Here is a 25,552-nt window from a genome sequence, read left to right on the forward strand (position 1 = left end):
ACTAGCTCTGAGGCAAAAAAGTGCAAACTCCACTACACCAGACATGCGTAATGTTTTTATTGCTATTATCAAGTTAGACAAACCGTAACATTTTCCCCATATCGAAGTCTCATGACCACACTTTCAGACTTTGTCCCTTTAGAAGACTGAAATATCTCTTGAATGCTGTCACTGCTTTCTGCCATGTTGCATCCGCATCTGTGTCACTGCGACTGGGAGGCTGTTGCTAACTTTGATTGATATGGGACCGTATTTAACAAGTTTTTCAAAGCATGGTAATTGACCACAGTCTTAATTATAATAAAAATTTGAAACTAATATTAACCATTGGGATGTAAACCATGAAACCAATAGCCATTTAATTCCTAATTCCCAGCATGTAATGCTAAGTATCTAATAAAAATGATCTGAGCATGGACAACTTGTGAACTGGTAACAGGGTCATGGATGCTCAAGGCTCACAGATGGGGTGCAAAGGCTCCAATCTGACAGAAGAGCTTCTTCAATGTCGTCTATGGTAGAAAGGTGTCAGACCACATAGTACATCGCAGCTTGCTGCATATGGGGCTGTGTAACTGCACTTTAGTCATAGTACATGGCCTAATGGCATTGGCCTTGCAAATTCCCCAGATCTAAATCTGATCAAGCATCTGTGGGATGTAATGGAAAACAAGTGCGATCCATGGATGCACCGACTCACAATTTATAGGACTTATATGAACTGCTTCTAATGTCTTGGTGCCAGATACCACAGGTCACCTTAAGAGGTCTTGTGACCTCCATGCCTCCATGGGTCAGAGGTGTTTTAGTGGCACAAGGGGGACCTACATAATGTTTGCCAGGTGCTTTTAATGTTGTAGGAACCCCTAAAAATACCTACATTTATTTATATAATATATATATATATATATATAATTAGTTTTGCATGTTATGAGCTGAAGGATTCAACTTCCCAGAATCCTTTTCTTGCACCATTTACCTGTTGGGTTCCGATCAGAGTTTGTACAATTTAACAATTCAGGTAACATTTCAGAGTGAGTAACACACTTATCAGCCAATATATTAGGTACACCTGTTCAACTGCTTGTTAACAAAAATGTCTTTTCAAAAAAACAAATGGCAGCAACTCAATGCATTTAGGCATATATACATTGTCAAGATCACCTGCTGAAGTTCATACTGAGAATCAGAATGGGGTGATTAAGCAGATTTTGAAAGTGTCAAGGTTGTTCGTGCTAGATTGGCTGATTTGAGTATTTCAAAAACTGTTGATCTACTGGGATTTTTCATGCACAACCATCTCTAGTGTTTACAGAGAATTGTCTGAAAAAGAGAAAATATCCAGTGAGTGGCAGTCTTTTGGGTGAAAATGCCTTGTTTATTCCAGAATTCAGAGGAGAATTACCAGGCTTGTTTGAACTGATAGAAATTCACAGGACCTCTCGTTACAACAAGGTATGCAGAAGAGCATCTCTGAACGTACAGCATGTTGAGCCTTGAAGTAGATGGACTACAGCAGCAGAAAAACAGATGGTGTGCCATTCCTGTCAGCTAAGAACAGGCAATTGAGGCTATAATTCTCACAGGCTCACCAAAATTGGGCAATAGAATATTGGAAAAATGTTGCCTGGTATGATGAGTCTCAGTTTCAAATGATAGGGTCAGAACTTGGTGCAAACAACATGCATGCATTCATCCTGCCTTGGATCAACAGTTCAGGCTGGTGATGGTTTAATGGTGTGGAGTATATTTTCTTGGCACACTTTGTGCCCCTTAATACCAATTAAGCATCGTTTAAATGCCAGAGCCTAACTCGGTGTTGATGGTGAGCATGTCCTTTTCTTTGTGACCAGTGTACAGATCTTCTGATGGCTACTTCCAGGAGAATAATATGCCATGATACTGTTTTCTTGAATATGATAATGAGTTCACTGTTCTCAAGTGGCAGTCACCAGATCTCAGTCCATCTTTGGGAACTGGTAGAACTGGAGATTCATATCTTGGATGCGCTGCCAACAAATCTGCTGCAATTGTGAGATGTCCATATGGACCAGTTATTTCTCATATAATAATTGCGTAAACTGTAATAATTACCAAAAATTCATGGTAAGACTGGGGATGTTACTCATATTTTCAAACATTTAAACTTGTGTGTCATTCATTTTCAACCATAACCACATAACTGGCATCAAATAATGCGGCTCTATGAGTTGGACTACTTTCTCTTGAAGTGATTTTCTAAGCCTCACAGCTTCTGCACTGTTATGTTTAACCATTATTTTAAAATAGCATTTTCCAAATTAGCCCTCTTCCTTTCACACAGTTGACTCAAAATTGGTCTGTAATGCAACTTTAATGCAATGTGGATGCTACAGGTCAATCATTGGTGGTGGTGCAGTTCCACACTGAATTGCAAAAATCTGTACTTGGGATTATCAGATTTTGATCAGATTTGGTATATAGTTATGAAATGACACAAAGTTGACACAAATGACACAAAATGACATAAAGTGATACAAAGTTTGGTCCAAATTATTCTGGGTCACTACAGTAGTCATTTAGGTGAAAACACGGCAAAACTTCATTTTGTTTAAAATAGAATTGTCGCCATGCAAAACTCTTAAAGACTGACAACTTTTCCATTACAGATCTGTTTATAAATTGTACATGTAATCAGGTATATTAATTACTTGCTATTTACACCACACCAGAAATATTCATAAGGCTTCTATATTTTTAAGTGTTCTCTTCCCTTCCCCTTTTTTGTATATTTCTTTGTTTCGGTTTGTTTACAATTCATTAATCTGTTTGGAATGTTACATATAAATTCTGATTCTGGTAACAAAGTGTATGGAAGCTGGCTTGTTTCAACATTCACAGTCATACTTGAATGATTTTTATTTAAATGGCTTGGTGATATTCAAAGAAATATGATGCATTTCTGTATTCCTGATTTTGAGGTATGTACATAGGCCTTTGTTCATGAAGTGAATGAGTGATTTGTATTGCATTTAAGGAAACTTTGATATGATAACATTTATGATATGTTGCAACATGATGACAGTGGTTATGTGAGTTGCTAGTCTGAATGAAAAAAACACATCTGCAGGTGAAATTATCCAAACAATTAGCGAATGATTGATTCATTATTGAATATAATATTATTTGTATTATATTGGAATTTTAATGGATTTAAAACTGATAACCTGGCCAGTCTTTCTTGCTTGATTGCAGTAAATCTCTGCCACAACAAGGTGTGAATTATTGGTTATCGATATTGGTCCAGAAACTCTACATAGGTGCATCCCTACTTATTAATGGGGTAATATAGTGTGAGAGAAACACTGTTGTGTCAATGAACTCTTATGGGAAAATGTGGGAACTTCAGGAAGTAGGGCACAGTATGGGAGTAAGAGGAGGATAGCACCCACATCCTGGTTGTCAGAGTAGTGCTGGCTGCACTTGTGTGTGTGTGTGTGTGTGCGTGTGTGTGTGTTCAGTAAGGAAATAAGCTAGATGGAAGGCAAAAGACGGCCAGCAAAAAGCTGCTGCAGGGGGTTGCATGCGGTCTGGATGCAATAAAGACTGCTGGTGGCCAGCAGAAAAGCTAAGCAGTGGAGGGAAACCTGACAGCAGCTGAGAGTGCCAGTAAGAGTAGTTTGGCTGCAATTCAATAGCGGAAAAGCAGCAAAGAGAACTGGTGGAGGAGATGTAACCAGCAGGAGTGGGGCCAGTATGGTGGAGAAAACACTGCAGTGCAGCAGTGCAGTGTCATGAGATACAATGTAAAGAGCATGTGGAAACTGGGTTACGCTAAGGTACAGCATGTGTTGGACTTTAACTGTTTTGTGTAGGTCAAACAAACCACTAGTTATGCACACCAGAGACATCTGAGAATTGCCTGAAATGAAATCAAAATGGTGGAGTTTTCAGAACAGTAAGGGAGGTTCCTGGCTAGACAGCAAAAGGGGGGTTATCTTGTAAACAAGAAGTAGTAATAGGTGAAATGGTTTGTTTTGTTGTGTGTTAAAAATAAAATGTTGGCATGCATTCCACACAGATGTTTTCTTGGCATCTTTGTAGTCATGGTGAGAGCAGTCATATAGATGGGAGTCCTAGTTCTCTGACATATCATTTCTTAAATATCATCTCGTCACAGCAACAGTCAAGGGTTTTGTCATTTCCCAGCCTCCTTCATATACCTCTCCACTGGTCAGTTGCTGCAAACGTGTGTGGAACATCCAAACATTTCTGTTTGGAGAACAACTTTCCTGAACTGCCTGTTTCTCTCACCCCTTCCAAAATACTTTTTTGACATCTCGAGAGCTTTTGAAGTCTGCTCAGACGAGGACATGAAACAGCCTTAACAGTTGCACTAAAGGGATGAGCACTAGAAATGTTGATGTGACCTCTGAATGATATGTAAATGTAAATGTGTCTGATGTTTGTCCTCCTTTATGTGTCCTCTGAAGACCACTGTGTCCTGTCCACATTGAAAACAAGTCTTGTTGTTTAGAGCCCTGTAGTGCTGCACCACTGTTATTGTGTAGATGAGTTCCTGTGGGTGAAATCTCAGCTGCACCTTCAGGAGGGCTGGGAGCAGAATGGGAGTAGTTGAGGACTCGTGCTGGTGCCCTAGTTGTCAAAGTAGGGCTGGCTGCAGCAAGTTTGGCAGAGGTAGGTGTGTGTGCTGTGTGTGCATGGTTGTGGTCATTAAAAGAAAACAGTGTACTTCATGAAAACAAGTCAAATATTACATGTTGACCATTGCATATTATCCATCCACTGCTATGTTTTTAGGATAACCTCTTCAGCAATGACTACTGTGTCCTGTCATTACTGAAAACATCCTCAGCCATAACCACTGTGTCCTTTCAGCACTGAAAACAGCTCTTGTTGCTTAGAACCCAGGAGTGCTGCACCATTGTTATTGTGTAGATGAGTTTGTGTGGGTGAATTCTCAGGGCTGGGAGCAGAATGAGAGTAGTTGAGGACTCGTGCTGGTGCCCTAGATGTCATTTGGAGCTCTTTTTATGGTTGTTCCTAACTTTATTCAGCTGAAGAAGTGAACTGGAAGGCTCCTCCGATCTATAATAAAGTTACATCTTTATGGCTCCCATGTGGAAACATCATCAGCAGGCTAAAGCACTATTTGAACTGGATTAGTATTTTATGGGGAGATGGGCTCATAAGAACTAGAATGCTATATCTAGGATCTTAGATTTTAGTCATCTAAATCAGGCGTCAATAACTCTTTTTAGGGACTGTGTGTTTCCATCCATGTAAAGATTATGGAATGCTTTACCAACTCTAAATTGAAGAAAAATAATAAGCAAGGAAGCACACTGTGGAGAAAAAGCTAATGGCTTTCCTGTGTGAATGAACTTTATTTTATTTATTTATTTATTTTTGTTGGAAGCCTTGAAACCTATATTTACACTTGCCCCATTATAAGCAGTTATAACAGTTAAAAAGTTCTCATGATTGAAATATGTATTTTTTAAAAAATGTTCTCTTTTTCTGTGACAACAATACCTAGCTAAACTGAGTAGACTTATGTCTGTCATTTGTACAGAGATCTGTTATCCTATTAAATTCAGTAACAGAAATGTGTCCCACTTCAGGTATGATGCTAGCTAAATAGTTTTTTTCACTATGTTCTAACAGTAGTTCTAGGTAGTTCTTGTTTGAATATGAAATTACATTATCTTATGAAAATTTGACTTGCTTAATCCTTCTCTTCCTCAGACCAAATGTTCAAGTTTAGCATGGGACAAGATACAGAAGTAGTGATAAAAAAAGTACAGAAAGCCTTGAACTTATCAACATAAAGTTTTCACAGACAACACAGTAGCATTTATACTGGCAAACAAAAAATTGGGTGCTTAATACAACACAGACAAGAAAATGGGGCTGTCGAAGAATAAAAAAATTGCTAGTCGATGTCTTGAAGGCAAACTTCTCAATCAGATCACTGAGGTCAATGCTACTTAAATGACATTACAGGTAAATGTCTGTGATATTGAACCATGGGTGATTGAACCAAGTGGTTCTTTTATTAGATTGGAAAAAGCTTTAGTTGTGGGTAATGCGAGGACAAAATGTAGTGACTCACTCAAAAGTTGTGGCTCTATGTGCGGAGTTGTGGCGTTTACTTGACAGTAATGTTGTTGATCATTATGTTTAAAAGGTGCATTAATCAACATTCTCCCTTTTCTTACTAATTCAAATAAGCTGTGAATATATGTAGTTTAATAAAAAATTATTACATCAAGGTCATCAGCAAATGTATATTAGGTGACTGAATAAACTTGTTTGAAAAACTGCATTCTGGGTCAGAATCCTGTTTTGTTTACACTCCTGTCAGTCACTTTGAGACACTCCCCAATGCCCCATTACTTTTCCCCCATCTCCGTCTGTTTGGCTAAGATAACATGGTGGAATCTAGTAGGCACCCTGCATCATTTTTGGGATCAGTCAGCAAGTTCCAGAAGCATTAATAACCGGGTGTATTAGTTTACGGAAACCTAAATGAATACCACCTGAATTTGAAAAAGCAAATGTACTACTATAAAGTATTAACCACACTAGTAACATATATAAAGTGAGAAGGAATAAACTCTTACCTTTTATTGATCAATATCACTATCCCCTGGCCCTAATACTATAATTTGAATGAAACACTTGGTTAACCTAGAAGTTTGGTATGTCCAAGTTTGGGTAGATGTATTTCTTGAAGTAAAACTACGTTGGCTGCCTCTGGAGTTTCAAATAATTTATATCCTTCCATTTAAGCTATCCATAGGTAGTCTCATATATAGCACATCCTTTACTAATTGAAAAGCAGCCCATTGTCGTGAGATATTACATCCATGCGTTAATCAGGGAAAGATCTGATGTTATGAGCTTGGAAATTCATATCATCCCTACTTGTCCTAAGGACCTATTCCTGATCCTGGAATGAGTGAAATAGCAAGATCAGAGGCCTCAACCTTGAATCACCAGCTGCCACTGACTGACTGAGCTCTTGCGCTCTTTCCAGAATGGTGGAATGATGCTGGAAATGATCCAGACAAAATACCTCCTGTATCGGCACTTTCATGTAACAGGTTTTTGCCTTCCATGTCCTTTGGAACTATTATTCTTAGGTTGGAGTGTTGGGAGCATTTTTTTTTTTAGGCCATCTAGTTTGTTCACCAGTGTAGAGATAATTCTTTTCCCCCCCACTGGACAATCCTATCACTGTACTCTGAAGTGGGCAGCATCCTGAATAATTTTTATTTATTTTTTTTCCAGTCGCAAAAAATGTATTGATGCTTGGCTATGAGAACAGTGCAGTATGTCTACATTTAGCTGACACGTTTATCCAAAGCATCTTACAATTATGACTATTTATGAGTAAATTTGTGCAATTGAGGATTAAGGACCATAATCAGGAGCCCAGCAGTGACAATTTGGCAGTGGTGGGGCTTGAACTGGTAACCTTCTGATTACTAGTCAAATTAATAACTGAGCTACCGCTGCCCCTACCTGAAGTCTCTACTGTTCTGCTTTGTATATATTAGATGAATACACTTTTAGAAGTTCTTTCCAAAACATTAGACAGGGCCATTCAACCATGTTGAAGGCCGTCTCTGCATCCAGTGATAGGAGGGCTGAATGTGTTTCTTTACCATTATTTAGCACTCTTCTGTCATTATCAAAACCCTGCCTTCTAATGACAAGTCAATGGTTTGTGATTTTTTTTGTTCTTTCTTTAGTTTTTTTAGTCAGACATTACATTTTCTATTCATTTTGCTAAGATGTTTACATAATATTTTTACATAATAAAGATTGGAATTCAACAAACATTTTGACCTTATATTGTCACATTTGTTAGAGGCATTCCCTTATTTTGTGAGCATTATAAATAGTGCACCATTCATAGAAGGTGAAAGGTTTTCATTCTGAAATTCCCCTGGAAATATTTCCAACATTGGCATTAATAATTTTCTCTTAGATGTTTTATACAAATCAACTGGAAAGCCATCTGGTCAGATTTCATATCAATTACATTTCTAATTTAATATTTTTTAACTCCAAATGCCCCCTAAATTAATCCAAGATGGATGGCATAATTAACCCTTCCATAGATTTTATAGGTCTTTTAGTCTCTGTATTATATAATTTTTCATAATATGCTTTAAAGTCATCTTTTATCTCAGCAGGTCCTGTAATAGTAACATAATTAATTATAATTGATGTGATTTTCATGTTTCTAACTGTTTAATTAGCAATTCCAAGAGTTTGCCTGGTTTATTACCATGATCATAGAATATCTGTTTGTCTTGCATCTCATCTGGAGATGCAAAATCAATAGTCTCAAAATCAATAATTATTTTTCTATTTGCAGATTAGTTTTTGAAAGGCTTTCACTTGGAGAGTTTTAATTTTATTTTCAAGGTACATTCTCTTTAGTTGTGGTTTTTGGGATTAAGAGCTAGTATAACCTATTATAAGTCCCTTAAAAATGCTTGAAGTGCTTCATTTAGTGAGGTCTGATGTTTGTGTTGAATTAATTTCAAACCATTTATACTGAAGCTGGCATCTAGATGGGTCTTTTACCAACTTAACATCCTCATACTGTAAACACTATGGTGCATGATCTGAGATTACAATATCATAAAAGCAAAAGTGTAGTTCCGTAGATACCAAAACGTAATCAATGTGACAATATGGATTGTATATACTAGAATAACATGCTTTTTTTAATTTCAGTTCCCTCTATATGTTTAGCAGGCTAATTATTTAACAAAATAATTCTTCTGCATCTGTTATGAGACTGATGGAACCTGTAGGTCTGCCCATAATTGGATCTAATGTGCAATTAAAATCCCCTGCTATTACATATTGTCCTGAAAGTGTAAAGTAAGAAAATGTGTTAAATAAATACTCAACTCATCCTTTATTACATTTGTTGCTTGAAATTGGGCTGAGTTATGAATAGGTATCATAACTCCTCTGAGCTGTGACAAAAATATTAAAACAAGGTGAATACCTTACCCTGCCACCTCCAAGAAAATCCTAGTTATTTTCTCCCAAAAATGTGTTTCTTGTAAGAATACAATTTTAGAATGCATATCCTTAATCTGGTTGATAAACTGATTAATTTTTTGAAGTTTGTGCAAACCTCTGCAGTTCCAAGAATTAAAATTAAGTTTTACTCTTTGAGATGTAGCTAATAAAATATGCTGGATTCCCTTCTAGCATAATCTCTTTGCATTTAAGGAGGTTTGCAGCAGCTAGTGAACTGTCATCTCTGTGAATTCCCACAGCCAGATGTGAATAAAATCTCAGTTGATAGAAATGATTAGCGTTCTCTGACTATCCCTCTTCAGTCCCTCTTCAGATAAGTTTGTGCAGTCCTTCGTCTCCTCGTCTCTTCTATAGTTGCCATTCATTTTAGAAAACAACTCTGACTACTTGGTGTTAATTGCCACCAATATAGTGTTCATTTCTGTGTCTTTGAGTACACTTATGCCCCTGGCTACCTCTTCCATATCATCACAAGCTTTCTGAGCTGCCTTGAAAGAAATACTGGATCTTGATGAACCCCCAAATCTTTACTGAGTATATAGGACCACACCCCCTTGAAGAACAGAGACCCAGACCATTTATAATATGTGCAAGTCAAGGGGATATCAAAGATTTAGCTCATTGGAAGGAGCAGCTCTCCTTCAAAGGAACACAAGTACACATCTTCCCATATTTCACACCTATTGTTGTAAAGAAATGTTATGCATGAAGCAGCTGCTTAGAGATATTCCAGGCATCACATCCGGTCTCCGCTTCCCAGCACGACTACAATTTACATTTAAAGGAAAAGACAGTTCTTTTGATGATCCTGAGAAGTCTCTGGTGCAGTAGCACATTCAGCCATCTCTGTGATTACATTAAGGTAGTTTGATAAATCTATGTAATTCGCTAATTTAGAAGGCCTTGGGCTACTTAAGACCTGTCAACTTTGACTTTTAAAATTGCAGCAGATCTAGCTGCTAATTGAATAGTAATACTGTGTGTGTTGTATATTGTTAACCTCACATTTACATAGCTCTTTACATTCATGGCACACAAACAAGACTGAATGTCCATTTTGACTTTAAATAGGTTTTTGGTGTTAACCAGTAGTTGGTGCTACCATTGCAACTTTACATGGTGCTACCAGTCTGGTCTGTTACAAGTGCTTTTCCCTCACTGATGGAACCTATAATTTGCATATCAGCTTCACTTTTTGTCAAACACAATCCAGCTTACCTACTTTGTTTAATAAATGTGAGTTATAAAAACTTTGTTGTACCTATATGTTATATTCATGGTGATGCTGTTTGGTATATTCTTAAGCACCATTGCACAGCAATGGGCTGTGTTTGGGTTAGCTAACCCAGGAGGAGGATACTGCCCTGGGATTCTTTTGATTCCTTTGGGGAAGTGTGGAGGTGGGGCTAGGGTTGTGATTTGAGGAAGTTTGGGGGTGGGGCTGGGGATATAGTTTGGGGAACTGTGTTTTTCCCAGTTTCTTTGAATTTTGATGTGAGCAGACCAAGAACTACCTGCAAGTGTCTAGAAAAACTAAACTGTTAAGGAGTTTTCTTTGATACATGCTTTCATATACATAATTTGGTCATATTTAAAAAGGGTGTTATGATAAAATAACTGACTGACTATGCTTGGTGCACCATGGAAGCACCATGGAAGCACAGGTGAGCTTGACCAGTAAGAATTAATTTATTGAAATGGCACATTTTTTGGTTGGACAAATGACGTGTTACTAGAATACACAACCAGATGTGTATCTGAATGCATTTAGAACTCAAATACTAAAAGTTTGGATTTTTCATTTACTAAAACTGTTAGGGGGGAGGGGAGGTAGGGAGGTTTTCAAATTACTTCACAAGTGTTTTCCATGCACAATTGGCGTGATTGACAGCTGTTTCCACAAATAGAGGATGCTTTGACAAAAGCGTAGACACCTTACTTGCCATATTTGGGCAGCCATTGTGTGAGGTGGCAAAACATTGCTTGAGCGTTCTATTGTTTTTAGCGAATAATTTGATTGGCAGTACTTTTGGACATCATGGAAAGGAAGAGGTTTATGTGGAGTTGTTTTGGTGCAGTTATGAGCTGGAATCTGAGAGATGGTTCAATGGCTTCTATAATGGTCTAGCTATAAAGTTTGCATTGCAAATCACTGGATGTTTCCATTCACTGCTGGAAAAATTAGTAATCCTGCTACAAATTGTAAGTATAAATGAGAAAGCATAATATTCCTTTACAGTATTACAGCATTTAGAGTATTTTTAGAGCTTTTTTTTCCCCTTTTAGCCTAATAGCAATAAAGTTAATATCAATTTAGCTAATAGCCTTTAACAATGAAGCCATAATGAAGCCAATATTGTCTTTTAGTAAGTTGTTGAATATTGTTGTGGTATTTCAGCAAAAAAAAAATCATTCAATGTATAGTGACTGATGAATTTGTGTGCATTTGGAGAGGCAATAGCGCAGAGGTTAAGGTACAAGCCCCACCCTTGCCAGGTTGCTACTGTTGGGCCCCTGAGCAAGGCCCTTAACCCTCACTTGCTCAAGTTGTGTTTGTTCAGAATTGTAAGTTGTGTTGGATGTGTCAATTAATTAATATCTGAAATTGATCAGCTGTGAGAGTGTTAGACTGAAGTTCTAAAGGTCCCTGGTTCAATTGTGGGTTTCAGCAACTGCAGGATTGAGCTCCTTATCAGATAGCCAACTCTTTTAAGTATATGGGGACAGTGGTAGCTCAGTGGTTAAGATTGCCAGTCCAAGTCCCACCACTGGCAAGTTGCCACTGTAGTGTCCCTGAGCAAGGCCCTTAAACCTCAATTGCTCACCGTCAATTGAGGACCAAGATTTAAGAAGGAACCCATCCTCCACTGGGTGACCCAGTTAGCAACCAGTCCATGCTTTATATTGCATTTTGTACAATTAGCCACTTCATTGTAGATGAGGAACCTCAGACACTACAGTGGGTCTAGGCAGGGCGGGCTATACCTGGGATAGTGGCTTAGATTCGTCTACTGGTAGCATTACTTCATGTACTGATGGGACTGGGACATTCTCTTAGATACTTTGTTGTCATTGAGCAGGTCTTGTCCAAAGTTGGCATCATCTCCATCTGGCACAAGAACATCTGCATAGGGTGATGGAGAAAAGGGTGACTGAGGTTGAGGGGGAAAGGGAACAGCAGGGGGCATCAAGGGTTGGTGGGAGGAGCCATAGTGGGTGAGAAGGGTTGAAGCTCAGTAACAGCATGATGCCAGGAGAACGTATACCCAAGCAGAAAGAGATGGTACATGATTAGGCATGTTCAAATACTAAAGTGTCTAAATTAGCCATTTATAGTGTGCAAGGATGGTCTCTAGCAGATCTAGCTATGGCAGCCCAGCTGAAAGGATAGAGCCAGAAGGAAACACAAGTATGAGTGCTCCCTGGAACATCAGCACTCCACTGCTCTCAGTCAATAAACATAAGTGACCGCATCATAACATCCCAGATTACCATAACTCTCAATGCCCATGAACTCCTAGGTCTACACCTTTACCTAAGAGGAGAGGTATGTGATAAAAAACTTGAAAATACAAATAGGTTTTCAGCCTAACTTTAAATATTGAGACTGTGTTTGAGTCTCAAAAATTGGCAGGAAGATTATTCTATAGTGTGGGAGCTTTATAGGCTCTGCAGTAGATTTCCATATTTGAGGTAATAATAAAGAGCCTGTGCATTTCTGATTTAAGCAGGTGTGATGTGGGCAAGAGCATTCAGTTATTTGTAGGTCATTTGAGGTATTTTATAATCAATACAAAATTTTACTGGGAGATAATGCGGTGTAGTCAGAAGTAATATAATCAAACTTTCTAGTCTAGTAAGAACTCTGGCTGTTGCATTTTGACCTAATTGGATCTTGTTCATGCTCTTAGGAGTACAAACAGATATTAAGTCATCACAGTAGTCCAGTCTGGAAGTGATAAATGCATGATTATTAGCTAATGTGGCCGCAGTGTTCAACTGAAAACGTTTTTCACTGCGGTGAAGTAATTTTACATGGGGAGGTCGGGTAACATAATACCCGTCTCCCTGTTTTTTGCATGCTCTCATGTCAGTAATGATTCCAGTTCCTTCTACCTACTATAATATGCCTGGTAAAGAACCCCAGGTTATTTTAATCATTGCAGATTGCCTCATTAAACAATCTCATCTTGTGGAAGATGAGTATTTGTGCTGTTTCTCAAACTTGGAAGTGCTCAAGGAAACATTTAAATGCTAAATTTAAATAATTTAGCGTTTACTTGACAAAGGTCTTCTCAGAGGATTGATGTTTCTGGTAGCTTTAGGTAAAATCTACTACATGTAGAATGTGGGTAGCCTGCTAATGTTAAAGCCAATGTTGTTGTTGTTTTTTATTAGTGGGAAATATATTGCTATGAATTTTATCTTAATTTTGCCAAGCCCTTGATATAATTAAAATGTAAGCTAGTGTTTCAATTGACTCTATATAGTTTCTGTTGCAATCTTTTTCCTCTTTGTTATGCTGTTAGGGAATTTATTTCTCAGTTTAACTCTATGCAGGTTTTTATGACTATGGATCTGTGTCAACAACTGAGGCTACATTGCAAGACAGCATTTTTTGCCCCCCATTGTGAAGATTTTGTTGCAAATTATTTTAACTGGAAATAGTAAAATATGGAAATTGTAGATGTTGACTAATAATTATCTCAACCATATTAACTGAAAGTATATTTAGTCTGGCAATCCTGGTAAAATACTGTCCAGCAAAATAGCAGAGCTTGTACATGATTCTGCACTTAGAGTGCATTTATGATTTTTTTTTTACAGAAAATCTAAAGTTTTGTGATTACCTAGAGCACTCACAATGCTTTAAAGTAAGTCTGTGATTGGCCAGTGCACTCATTGCATTAGATGCTTAACAGTTGAACACTGCTTTACTGTGTAGTGTGGTTGATTGTGATGTATAGGAATACAACTAAGTGCAACATATTAAAGCTTTTCCAGAGGCTTTTCCTTTGCCTTCCCCCTTACTGTTTTATTTATTTATTTATTTATTTAAAAAATCTTTTTCCCTTTCCATGGCAGAATGATGTACTACACTATGCTGTTGCCTAGCAATAGAGCTCATTTTATTTAGACTTAGTAAAAATAAGTGACATTAACACTGTTATATTAATAAAATGTTATTATTAAATGTTAGTTATTATTAAATTCTAATGATAAGGATGGGGGAGGGTATATGTGTGTGAGTAGGTGCATGAGTGAAAGAGACAGTAGGTGTAAGTATACAGTAACGTGCATCTCCTGCCACCATCCATCACAGCCCCAAAGTGCTAATTTTCTATTTGTGTCCTTTGCAGGTTTTGAGAGCATTTTGGAAGGGCTGTTTGGGCCAGGGCTAGTAAAAGATCTTACACTTTTTCAAGGTAAGGATAATGTAATTATTCAAGGGGCAATTAATTTGAAATTGATGGATGAACAGTCAGTTAGGAATCAGGACTAAAATAAATAAAAAAGCTTTATGAATATTCAGTGTCATGGCAACAGACCTACAGAAAATAGCAACAGAAGTTGGCTTTTTTTTTTTTTAACCTTTTCTCACATTATTTGCATGGTTGCTATGAAATTAATTTAGCTATGGAATGGGAAATGGTAGCAGTAAAAATAGATTTATTGCTGCTTCTTTGTAAGAAAAATGTTTCTTTCAATCAGTATCAGAATGTTCTTTCATTTATCATCTATCAGACAGAAGCCTGATTTGTTTCCTTGTTTTCCATGAGCTTGCGTTTGATATAACAGTCATCCAAGCCTTTTATACCTGGAGCTTGATAATTACTAGGTGTGTTGTACTAAATTTGGACAATAGTATAATTATATATGTAGATAATTTAAACAGGGTTTGATATGTGCTTTACTGTGTTACAGCAATAGACCTCAGCAACATACCCCACTCCAGCCAAATGATAACATACCATAAAATAATCCATACGTACTTTGATTTATACTATTACAAACCAGGAACTTTATTGGAAGTACCATGTTAGTTGTATAGTCACAGACCCTTCAGCTGACATACAGAAATTGTATAAAGCCATGCTCCAGCTTCTCATTGTTTGGTGTGTGAATAACAGGTACTTTGTGACCTAGGTTCCTTTCTATAGCAGATCACTTTCAATCCAGCAGTGACACTGACATGTTAAAAAAAAAGGAACAGTGCTGTGCCTGAAGATAAACTTGTGCCAGCTTAACATACAGCACCATGTCACTATCATGTCTGGGTTTGTCATGTGGAGAATAATCTTCCAACAAGTAATATTTTGGTCACACGGGCAGAGAGTCACCAGTGATGAAAGGGCGGATAATACAATTTGAAATGTACTTAGAGGTGTGAGAGAAGGCACTTGACAAGATATTATTTGGTTTTCTATTCTACACCAATCCAAATCATGACTATGTATCCAAGCTGTACAATGCTGTCTGTCATCTCATGTCCTTAGTGTTTACATATTTGTCACACTAATTGTCTCACAAAATCCTCCTACAAAATGTAATGGAAGTCATTTCAACACCTTATTTTTTTAAGGTGGTTAGTATTGTTTTTAGTCACTGAGAGGTGAGCTTGCTTTTGTGATTTGGATTGTGTTACAAAAGCCACTGTTGCTTGATCTTGAGATTATGGACCTGGCATTTTCCTGCAGAATTTTCTGTTAGAGAGTAGAATTTGTGGTTTTGCCAAAGGTACGGTTTTCGTTTTGCCAAATATGACAAATCCAAGCCCTGAAGCAGCAAAGTATCCGCAGACAATCACACAGCCAACACTATGTTTGGCTGTTGGTGTAATGCCTTTATGTTGGAATACAGTGTTTTCAATTCAGATCAGATTCATTTGTGTAGAGCTTTTTATACAGCATGTCACAAATCGGCTTTACTGAAATTCAGAAACTTGTGCGAGCTTGGTCTTGGCCCCTAATGAGCAAGCCAAGGTAACACTCCCTGATAGCAAGGGAAACCGAAACTTAATATCACATAATCAATAAAGTTGCTTTTGCTTTGTAACCACAGCTTGTAAATAATTTGCTATAAAACTTACAAGAGTAGCTTATGAGCTAAAAGAAAGGACTAACGAATATTTGGTAGGAGGTACACAGATTATTCAGTAAAAAAACAATTAGTAGTTTAATTCAGAGTCTGCACAGGAAACCGTTAACCACAATCTATCAGAAAAGCCGATGGCGGTGTTCAAATCAAATCAAATAAATGTTTATTTGTCGCATACATAGTCATACACAGTATAAATGGCCTTTGGTGATGGCTCTGCCCATAAACCGAGGAGAGACACAGAAAAATATATAGATAAGACTTCACTGACTGGGACATACATTTATTAACATATGACACTAACGGCACTCACAAGATTCACACACGAGGAACATGAAATGGTTAACGTTAGACAGATACAAGAAACAAGAGTACATTTTACATTAACACGAAACATCCACACATTACGCCTACGATAACCAACACCCTGCACACTTTGACACGGGTTTATATACATTTAGACGAACAAGGTGCAGGTGTGTGCAGGTGTGGTTACAAACAAAACCTCCCTCCCACTGCATATGGCAGGCCAAACCACGTGACTCTGGGGAGGCAAGCATTCCGTGACAGGTAATATAAGGTTAAACTGAAATAGATCCTAAAATGTATTTGTAAAGGAAGTAAAATAAAGTCTAAGCTATAAAACAGAATTTGTCTGGGGGCAAAAAAATAGATAAATGTGAATATGGATGAATAAATAAATCTAAAGGGAATGTATGAACACAAGTATGATTATATATAAATGTACAACTATTCAATTATGTAGCTCAGGGTGAAGGTGCAATATGGCGCAGTACAAATAGCAAAATATGGGTGTGTAAAACTGTGTATGATGTTATAGTGAACAATGGTCTAGACCAGTGGGGGAATCCAGTGAATGAAGAGTAGTCCCATCAGTTGCCCTGGTTCAGAGCCCGAATGGCCTGTGGGAAGAAGCTCCTCCTCAGTCTTTCCGTGTTAGTCTTCAGGGAGCGAAAGAGAGAAGAGCCTATTATCAGGATGGGTAGGGTCCTTCACAATCCTACTGGCCTTGGTCTAGCACCACTTACAATAGATGGTCTGCAGGTCAGGAAGTTCCGTATGAGTGATGCGCGCTGCTGAATGCACCACCCCCTGGAGAGCTTGTCTGTCCTGATTGGTGCTGTTCCCAAACCAGACTGTGATGTTCCCCGTGAGGATGCTCTCAATAGTGCAGGTATAGAAGTTCTGCAGCACCTTGGAGGGCAGTCTGAAGTCTCTTAGGCATCTGAGGTGGTAAAGACGCTGACAAGCCTGAAACTGTCTACTCTTTCCACCATGGTTCCGTTGATCTTAAGAGGTTGATAGTGCCGTTCCTGCTTGTTGCTGCAGTCCACAATCAGCTCCTTTGTCTTGCTAACGTTTAGGAGGAGATTATTTTCCTGGCACCAGTTCTCCATGTGTTTAATCTCATCTTGGTAGGCCCTCTCGTTATTGCCCAAGATCACGCCCATGATGGCGGTATTGTCAGCAAACTTGACGATGTTGGTAGAGCTGGAAGTGGTCACGCAGTTGTAGGTGTACAGTGAGTAAAGCAGGGCTCTTGGGACACAACCCTGGGGGGCTCCAGTCCTGAGGGTGAGGGTGGATGAGATGCAGTTGCCCACCCGTACTGATTGTGGTCTGTCTGTTAGGAAGTTGGAGGATCTGGGACTGCATCCATACCTGTGTGTATGGATCTCCAACTTTGTGGTGATTCTGGATGGGGACAATAGTGTTAAATGCTGAACTGTAGTCATCAAACACCATTTTATCATAATTACCCCTCCCTTTGTCCAGGTGGGTCAGTGTGGTGTGAAGCAGATGTACAATTGCATTGTCAGTGGAGCGGTTGTGCCGAAATGCAGTGGGTCAGTGGAGGCTGGCAGTGAAGAGGTCTCTGACCAGCTTTTCAAAGCACTTCATCAGGAGACTCATCCGTGCTCATCAGTCCGGAGGGTGGGCTCCTGTAGTCTGTAATCCTCCGTAGTCCCTACCACAGGGTTCTGGAGCCATTCTGTGACTCTAGTTTCTTCCTGTAGTGCCGCTTTGCCTCTTTGACCGCCCTGTGCACTCCGTATGCCGCAGACTTGTACTGTCCCAGTCTGCGTCATTTCCCAGTCTGTGTCATCCGGAGCGCCCTACAGAGCAGCCGCCGATTAGTCTCTCAAGCACGCAACCTCCCTCTGAACCAGAGTTTCCCGTTTCAGCCTTTGTTTATATTTTGGTATGAGGAAGATGGCGGTGTGGGCCAACTTACCAAAAGGTGGATCAGCTAGTGCTTTATAACTGTCTTTGAATGGGGTGTAGCAGTGATCTAGTGTCCTATTTCCCCTGGTGGGGAAGGTTATGTGCTGATAAAATTTGCGCACTGCATGCTTGAGGTTAGCGCGGTTGAAATCCCCAAACACAATAAGTGCAGTATCCTGGTGATGTAACTGAAACTGTGAGAGCCTCATGAAGTTCATACAGTGCGGTGTCCGTGTTAGCCTGAGGTGGAATGTACACAGTATTGACGATGACTGAGGTGAACTCACGAGGAAGGTAAAAAGGACGAAACTTGAGGCCAAGCAGCTTCAGGTTGAGTGAGCAAGGGCAGGCAAGAGAAATCACATTAGCATTGTTACACCAGCTGTTGTTTACCGTCACGCACACCCCACCACCTTTCGACTTCCCTGATTCTGCCGTCCTGTCCATGTGGTGTACCGAGAAGAACTCGGCTGGCTGGATAGCTTGGGTTGTTACCGCTGGGTTCAGCCATGACTCAGTGAAGCAGAGGAAATTGTAGTCCCAAATGTCCCTCTGGAACTTTCTCCTGGCCCAGAGGTCATCAAGCTTGTTATCCAGAGACTGGACATTGGCTAGCAGGATGCTAGGTAAGGGAGCTCGGTGGGCCCGAGCCCTCAGCCTGTTCCTCACGCTGGCTCACTTTCCTCAAGGCCTTTTCCTCGCGTTTCCTTTGTTCTCCCTCAGGATCTCACTCAGCCAGCTTGGGTCCGAGGTTAGAAATGGCTTGAGGTGAGTGTTTTGTAAAACAATAGAACCAAGAGCCTCTCTGTTGTATGAGATGACATTGTGGTGAAGAGAAAAAAATTTTAATTGCGAAAATTTGCAAAATAAAAAAGCAAAAAAAAAGTGCAAAGTGTGGTTGGAGCAGTCGTGACGGCAGCTAACCTCACCGATGCCATCGTGAAGGTGATTGGCTCTTCAGTAAAGAAGAGAAGGTGGAACATGCACTAAAGCCAGTCAGGTACAGCAGGAAAGTCCATGGTGTTCAGGCTGGTCTAAAGGGAAGACAAGCAAAAATACCCCTTCTAGTTTGAGCATCAGAAAAGAAAGAAGAGTAGAAGTTATAAGAAGAGTAGAAGTTCTCTGGAGAAAAGAAACAAATTGCTGAACTAGCTTTAACACCTTAGCTACAAAGGAAAGCCATAAGGTAGCAGAAATATGAGGGCTTCCTGAGACATCAGAGCCCCACTGCTCCACCATCAACAAACATGACCGAATGTTTGAGAGTGGCAGGGTGAAAGCACCATCTGTTTATCTTAATTTTCTCTGTCTTTGAACTCCTCTGAGAGTTGTGCACTATTTACATTAGTTTCAAATGAGAGACTGGGATCCACAATTACTCCAACATCTTTAACTCTTACAAAAGATGTGATTGAGGTTCATTGAGTAATTAGAGAGTGAGGACCTAGCTGTTTCTGGGCCTAATAGATGCACCTCTGTTTTGTCAGGATTAAGTGAGAGAAAGTTTCTCAACATCCAGTGTCTGACATCCTTTTTGTATTCATCAATAATACTAAGATGATATGTCTTCTAGTTTGGCTAAGACATATAGCTGTTTCATCAGTGTAGCAGTGGAAACTAGTGTTTACATACAATGTCACTTAGAGGTAGCATATATATAAAAAAAGCATAGGCCCTAGAACAGATCCTTGTGGGACATCATATCTAACCTTGTATGCTGAGAAGTCTCCATTTATGTTAACAAACTGGTAGCGACCGGCTAGATAAGATTTAAACTAGGAAAGGGCTGTTCCCCTAATTCCAACAACATTTTTGAGTCTATCTAGTAAAATGTTGTGATCTGTAGTGTCACATGCTGCACTCAGATCAAACAATATAAGCAAGGAGTCATAACCCTGGTCAGAAACCAACAACAGGCTGTTAACTGCTTTAATCAGTGCTGTCTCTATACTATGATGAGGCCTGATTTGAAAGACTTTGTGTGTCTTGTTCTGATTCAGGTTTAAGCTCAGTTGCTGAGCTACAGCTTTTTCTAGGACCTTGGAAATAATTGAAAGGTTTGAGGTCGGCCTGTAGTTTGACACCTGTCATGGGTCGATGTTAGTTTTTTGATAAGTGGTCTGATTACTGCTAATTTGAATGATATAGGTATGTAGCCAATGTTCAAGGAGGAGTTTATAAAATTTAGTAAAGGTTCAATTACTTACAGGTAGGAATTCCTTAAGGTTTGTGGGCAGTGAATCTAGTAAGCAAGTGGAGGATTTTGAGCGTGAGATCAGAGATGTAAGTTCTGGGTCTTGGATAGATATAGAGGATTCTAGTCTTTTTTGGATTCGTGGCTCTGATCTCTATCTAACTGATGTCATGCTCTGAATGTTATTTCTAATGTGCTTAATTTTCTCATTGGAAGAAAATCATGAACTCCTTACTACTGTGATATTGTAATCTGAGCACTGGTGTCAGTTTTATTCCTAGTTAGATATGCAGTTGTACCAATTAGAAATCTCTGATTATTTTTGTTATTTTCTATAAGGGTCAAGATATAAGCTGTTTGAGCGGTAATAAGTTCCTTATACTTAAGAAGGCTCTCCTTCCATGTAAGTTGGAAGGCTACAAGTTTAGTGCGGTGTCATTTACTTTGTATTTTTCAAGTGTTTTGTTTTAAATTTCGAATGTGATCATTATACCAAGGTAATAATTTGCCCCTAATTTTTATATTCTTAAGTGGAGTAACATCATTAAGTGTGCAGCGGAATACTAATTCTAAACAGTCAGTCATTTGATCAAGTTCCATGGAGTTTGAGGGTATCCCAGTCACAAATGATAAGTCTGGGAGATTTGCAATAAATCTTGATGCAGTGGCTGACGTGATCATGCGTCTGGTGTAGTAGCGAGATGGGGTTACTATACTGTGGCTTATATGTAGTTTAAATGAAATGAGGGAATGGTCTGAGATGGCATCAGACTGGGGTAGTATGAATTTGATCTCTATGTCTACACCGTATGTCAGAACTAAATCAAGCATATGTCCACCAGAGTGTGTGGGTTCTCTTATACATTGGGTGAAACTAATTGATTCTTATATAGAACTAAAGGCTGATCTCTAGGTGAATATTGAAATCACCAATAATGGCTCTTTCTACTAGAGTGACTAGTTTAGAGAGAAAATTTCAAACTTGTTAATAAATTCAGAATAGGGTCCTGGTGGCCTGTAGATGCCGATTTGTGGAAGAGGCTGGGTGGGCTTCTTATCGCTGGCTACATAATTTATGCTAGTAAAAATGTATTTCAAAGGACTCAAAATCTTAACCAGCTTTCTGGTTTATGCCTAATGTGCCGCCTCCATGTCCAGTTAGATGAGGGTGGTGTATGTAACTGTACCCAGAATGACACGTTTCATTTAAAGCTACTCATTTTGCTTCATCCATGTTTCTGTTAGGTCTGTCATAAGATTGTGGCTTATGTTATAGGAAAGGAAAGCAACACCCTCCTTGGTAGGATGGATACCATCATGCCCTAAAAGGCCAGGCTTGCCCTCGAATGTGGTCCAATTATCTATAATCCCCACACTGTTTTGTGAGCACCACTTGGACAGCCTGCAGTTCAGTGAAGATAACCAGCTGTACGTTATATCGGTGCACCGCTTTGGTATGAGACCAGAGCATACTACAGCATCAGACATCACCTTTGCTAATTGACACACCTCTGCAATATTATTTTTAGTAATTTCTAACTGGCGAAGGTGTATATCGTTAGCTATGTAGTGAATTTTGTACTTTTAATGAATTGTCAGTTACAGTTGTTAAATTTAATTGCAGCACCACACTAATTAACAGGGAAAATGTATTAATTTTAATTAGTGTATTAATGACTAAGCCAAGATAAGAAAACATGCACTGCAATTAGTGACTAAGACTCTATTAATGACCAGTAGTGGCTAGTTCACTAGAATCATTATAATCACAAGCATAACAATGTAAACAAGCTAAGGTTAACACAAACAAAATTGTGGTGGATACAGGGAACTAGATTAATTAAAATAACTCGAAAGCTAAAAGGACTAGAAGACAATTAAAATGTTTTTCAAAAAATAAATCATTTAAAAAATAATTAGAGAAATTCAATCTATTGGCAGAATCAACTGGGTAATCTACTTATCGATCAAGGCCAACAAAGGAAAGTTACCAACAAATTCGTAATAAAAATATGCCTACAGTCTAATAGGAGGATCAGGAGAGAAGACCTTAGGATATGGCTCTAGTGAGAATCACATAGGTCTTCGCAGGCAGACCTTTTCCGAAATTAAAGTGGGCAGTGTATTGGAATTTCCAGTCTCGTCCAGACAGGTATGTTCAATAAGAGCCATGATGGGCCAATTACAACAAATATACACTAACAAAAATAAATAAATAAGGTAATAACAGAAGATACAACATCCAATTAAAATATTGTAAACAAAGACAACTCAGTATTTTTACCTGCTTATCGAGAGGTTATTGACTTGTTTAAGAAACGAATAAAAAGAAGCAAAAAAATGTCTTCGGCGAAGTTTAGTGGAGGAGGGGGGTTGCACCCCCCCGTTTCAGTGGCAGTTCACACCTCGGACCCTACTAGTCTGCCAACTCGACAGACTCCTCTCCTCACCTCTCAACTGAGGAGGTAGAAATTGTCAATTATCTTTTGGAAGAAACCAGGCCTGCCTAGGTCATGCATATTCAATAGCCTCTGTTCGTGAACGGGGGAAAATAATTTAAGAGATACAGGAATGCATAGGATGTATCAAGAATCAATTATAAAGAAAATAAGGAAATAAAGCAATAAAGGGATACTACTACTACTACTACAGAATGAGGGTAGAGCATTTTGATAATCACTTTAATTACTTTCCTGGTTTATAGATGTTACAAACGTCTAACACAACTAGGATTGAATAACAATTTGTTTACAATATTCATGAAGTAAGCAACATACAGATAAGGTAATATCAGTGAATAATATGAGTTAATGAAGGACAAGTAATGAACATAATAATAAGAATAATACGACAGCAGGTATTTATAAAACAACAGGAGCACGCATCAAAATTGGGAAATTATATTAAAATCACCATACATTATTGGTTGATTATTTGACATCATAGTAGATTAAATGGTATGTTGTTACTTTGTGAATATGTGCGGTGAGCAAGGTTACTTGTTCTGGTAGGAATTTGAGGGAATTTATGGTCTTCCTTACTATACCCAGGCTGGTAAGAGCCTTTCACCTTACTGTCCATCAGTTTGTGACCATTAGAGAGAAGGGGGCTTGTCAGGGACAAGGCCATCTTGATAGCTGTGGGCAATGGTAGCTCAGTGGATAAAGTACTTGACTGGTACTCAGAAGGTTGCTGGTTCAAGCACTGCCCCTGAGTAAGGCCCTTAACCCTCAATTGCTCAAGTTGTACTCAGTCATAATTCTAAGTTGCTTTGGATAAAAGCGTCAGCTAAATGCTGTATATGTAGCTGGGCCATTTTATGGCTTTGTTGCTAATCCTCCAGGCACCAGCATGTCCCAGGTCTGGACTGTGGCCCAGAAATGGAGGAGAGCCCCTCATTTGGCCAGGTTAGAACATCTCAAGTGGAATCATTATTAATCTGTCTTCACTACAGCTCCTACATGCAATGTCCAGCAGCCTGGCCCCCGGTATACAGTTTACTACTAGCTCATTTCACGTGTTGCAAAATAGGGTCCTATAACCAGAGCTCTTTCAACAGGGTTCGCAGTGGGTGCCTTACTGAGTAGGACAATTTAATTAATTTAGATTTAATAGGGCTGGCAGTAATCAAGCTCTGTTGAGACCTTTTAGCCTAGTTCACGTTACTGGAAAGGTATGGTTTAAGAAATGTTTAGATTTAACAGGGCTGGCAGTAGTCAAGCTGTGTTGTGTCTAGCATAATTGATCCGAGTTATCATCTAAATTATGTCAAATGTTAAGTAACTAAAGTAACTTTTTTTTTTTTTATAATGATATTTAATAATTGAAACTGAAAAACTATATTTTTCTGTATTCTGCAATTAGTTTTTTGTCTTAGTTTTCATTCTAATACATGAACCACTGAGAAGTCGCACGCTGTTCTGCGTTGCTGTTTGGCTTTATCATCTGACATGGTAAAAATAAAATCTCTCAGCAATTATGTTTTTCTTTAGCACATAGCTCTTAGACAGGCTGTTTACACCTTACATTACATGCATTTTGGGTGATCAGATCATATTTGGATTTCATTTGGCTACATGAAAAGCCAGGTGTTAACACCCCCAGGATACATTGTGATTAGAATCAGATCACTCAGACAACATTCGGAGGTGGTCAGAGGCAAATCTTCACCACATTTAATGCAAGCGTAAATGGAATGTGTTTTTCAATATCCACATACATTTACAAATGGAAATATGTCTGACAACAGCTGAGAGGATATTTTCTCACAAATTAAATTCAATGTCTGGTGTCATATGTGAAGGAATGGAAGGTATTGTGTATCAATGAATTCTTTACCACTAGTCCTGACTTTTCTTTCGTTCCCAAAATGTCCTTTTTTGCACAAAATGACAATAGTGACACTGACCACTGCAGAAATGACAGAAGCTGCAAGACCATCCTTCTCCTCCACCAACAGATGATTTGCTGGCTGCTTTAAATGTCATTCTCCCCCCCACACAGACACACCATTTGGCAGCATATAATGCACTGTGAGAAACCAAAAAGAGGTAAAATGGACATGAAGAATTGTTTTGCTGTGCTTTTTATGCAGGAGAGTAAAATCAGATCTCATCTGAGGATGTATTTTAGTGAGACATGTAAACTGAACACAGCCAAAGTATATCCAGATACTATCCGGATATGAAACATTAATGCAAGGTGTAAACAGACCCTTAGTGTCTGGTAACATAATATTAATGTTAATAATATATAAATCTCATTGATGTTTGCCTATTATCTGTTTGATAGCTAGCTACCTAGCTTGCTCATTTGAGATACAGATCTAGCAAAATTATAACACTTATTAATTTGGGTTCATTTAGTCAAAGATGGTTTAATGGAGTGGATATGTTGAAAAGCGCACAATGAGTTAGCCAACTAATAAGAGGGAAAAAC

General features: G+C 38.7%; 1 protein-coding gene across 2 annotated transcripts in view; it reads left to right on the forward strand.

Moving 5' to 3' along the window:
* Nucleotides 1–25,552, forward strand: part of lcor (ligand dependent nuclear receptor corepressor) — a 51,841-nt gene that overhangs the window by 7,758 nt on the left and 18,531 nt on the right. Inside the window, exon 2 of one of the 2 annotated variants that reach the window (XM_027010487.1) lies at nt 14,436–14,501. The exons of the other annotated variant lie outside the window; for it this stretch is intronic. Within the exon in view, the coding sequence (XP_026866288.1) occupies nt 14,436–14,501 (66 nt within the window). The remainder of the gene's footprint in view (nt 1–14,435; nt 14,502–25,552) is intronic. 2 annotated transcript variants of the gene reach the window in all.

Source organism: Electrophorus electricus, chromosome 21 (genome assembly GCF_013358815.1).
Source record: "Electrophorus electricus isolate fEleEle1 chromosome 21, fEleEle1.pri, whole genome shotgun sequence".
In the NCBI taxonomy this organism is placed as follows: domain Eukaryota; kingdom Metazoa; phylum Chordata; class Actinopteri; order Gymnotiformes; family Gymnotidae; genus Electrophorus; species Electrophorus electricus.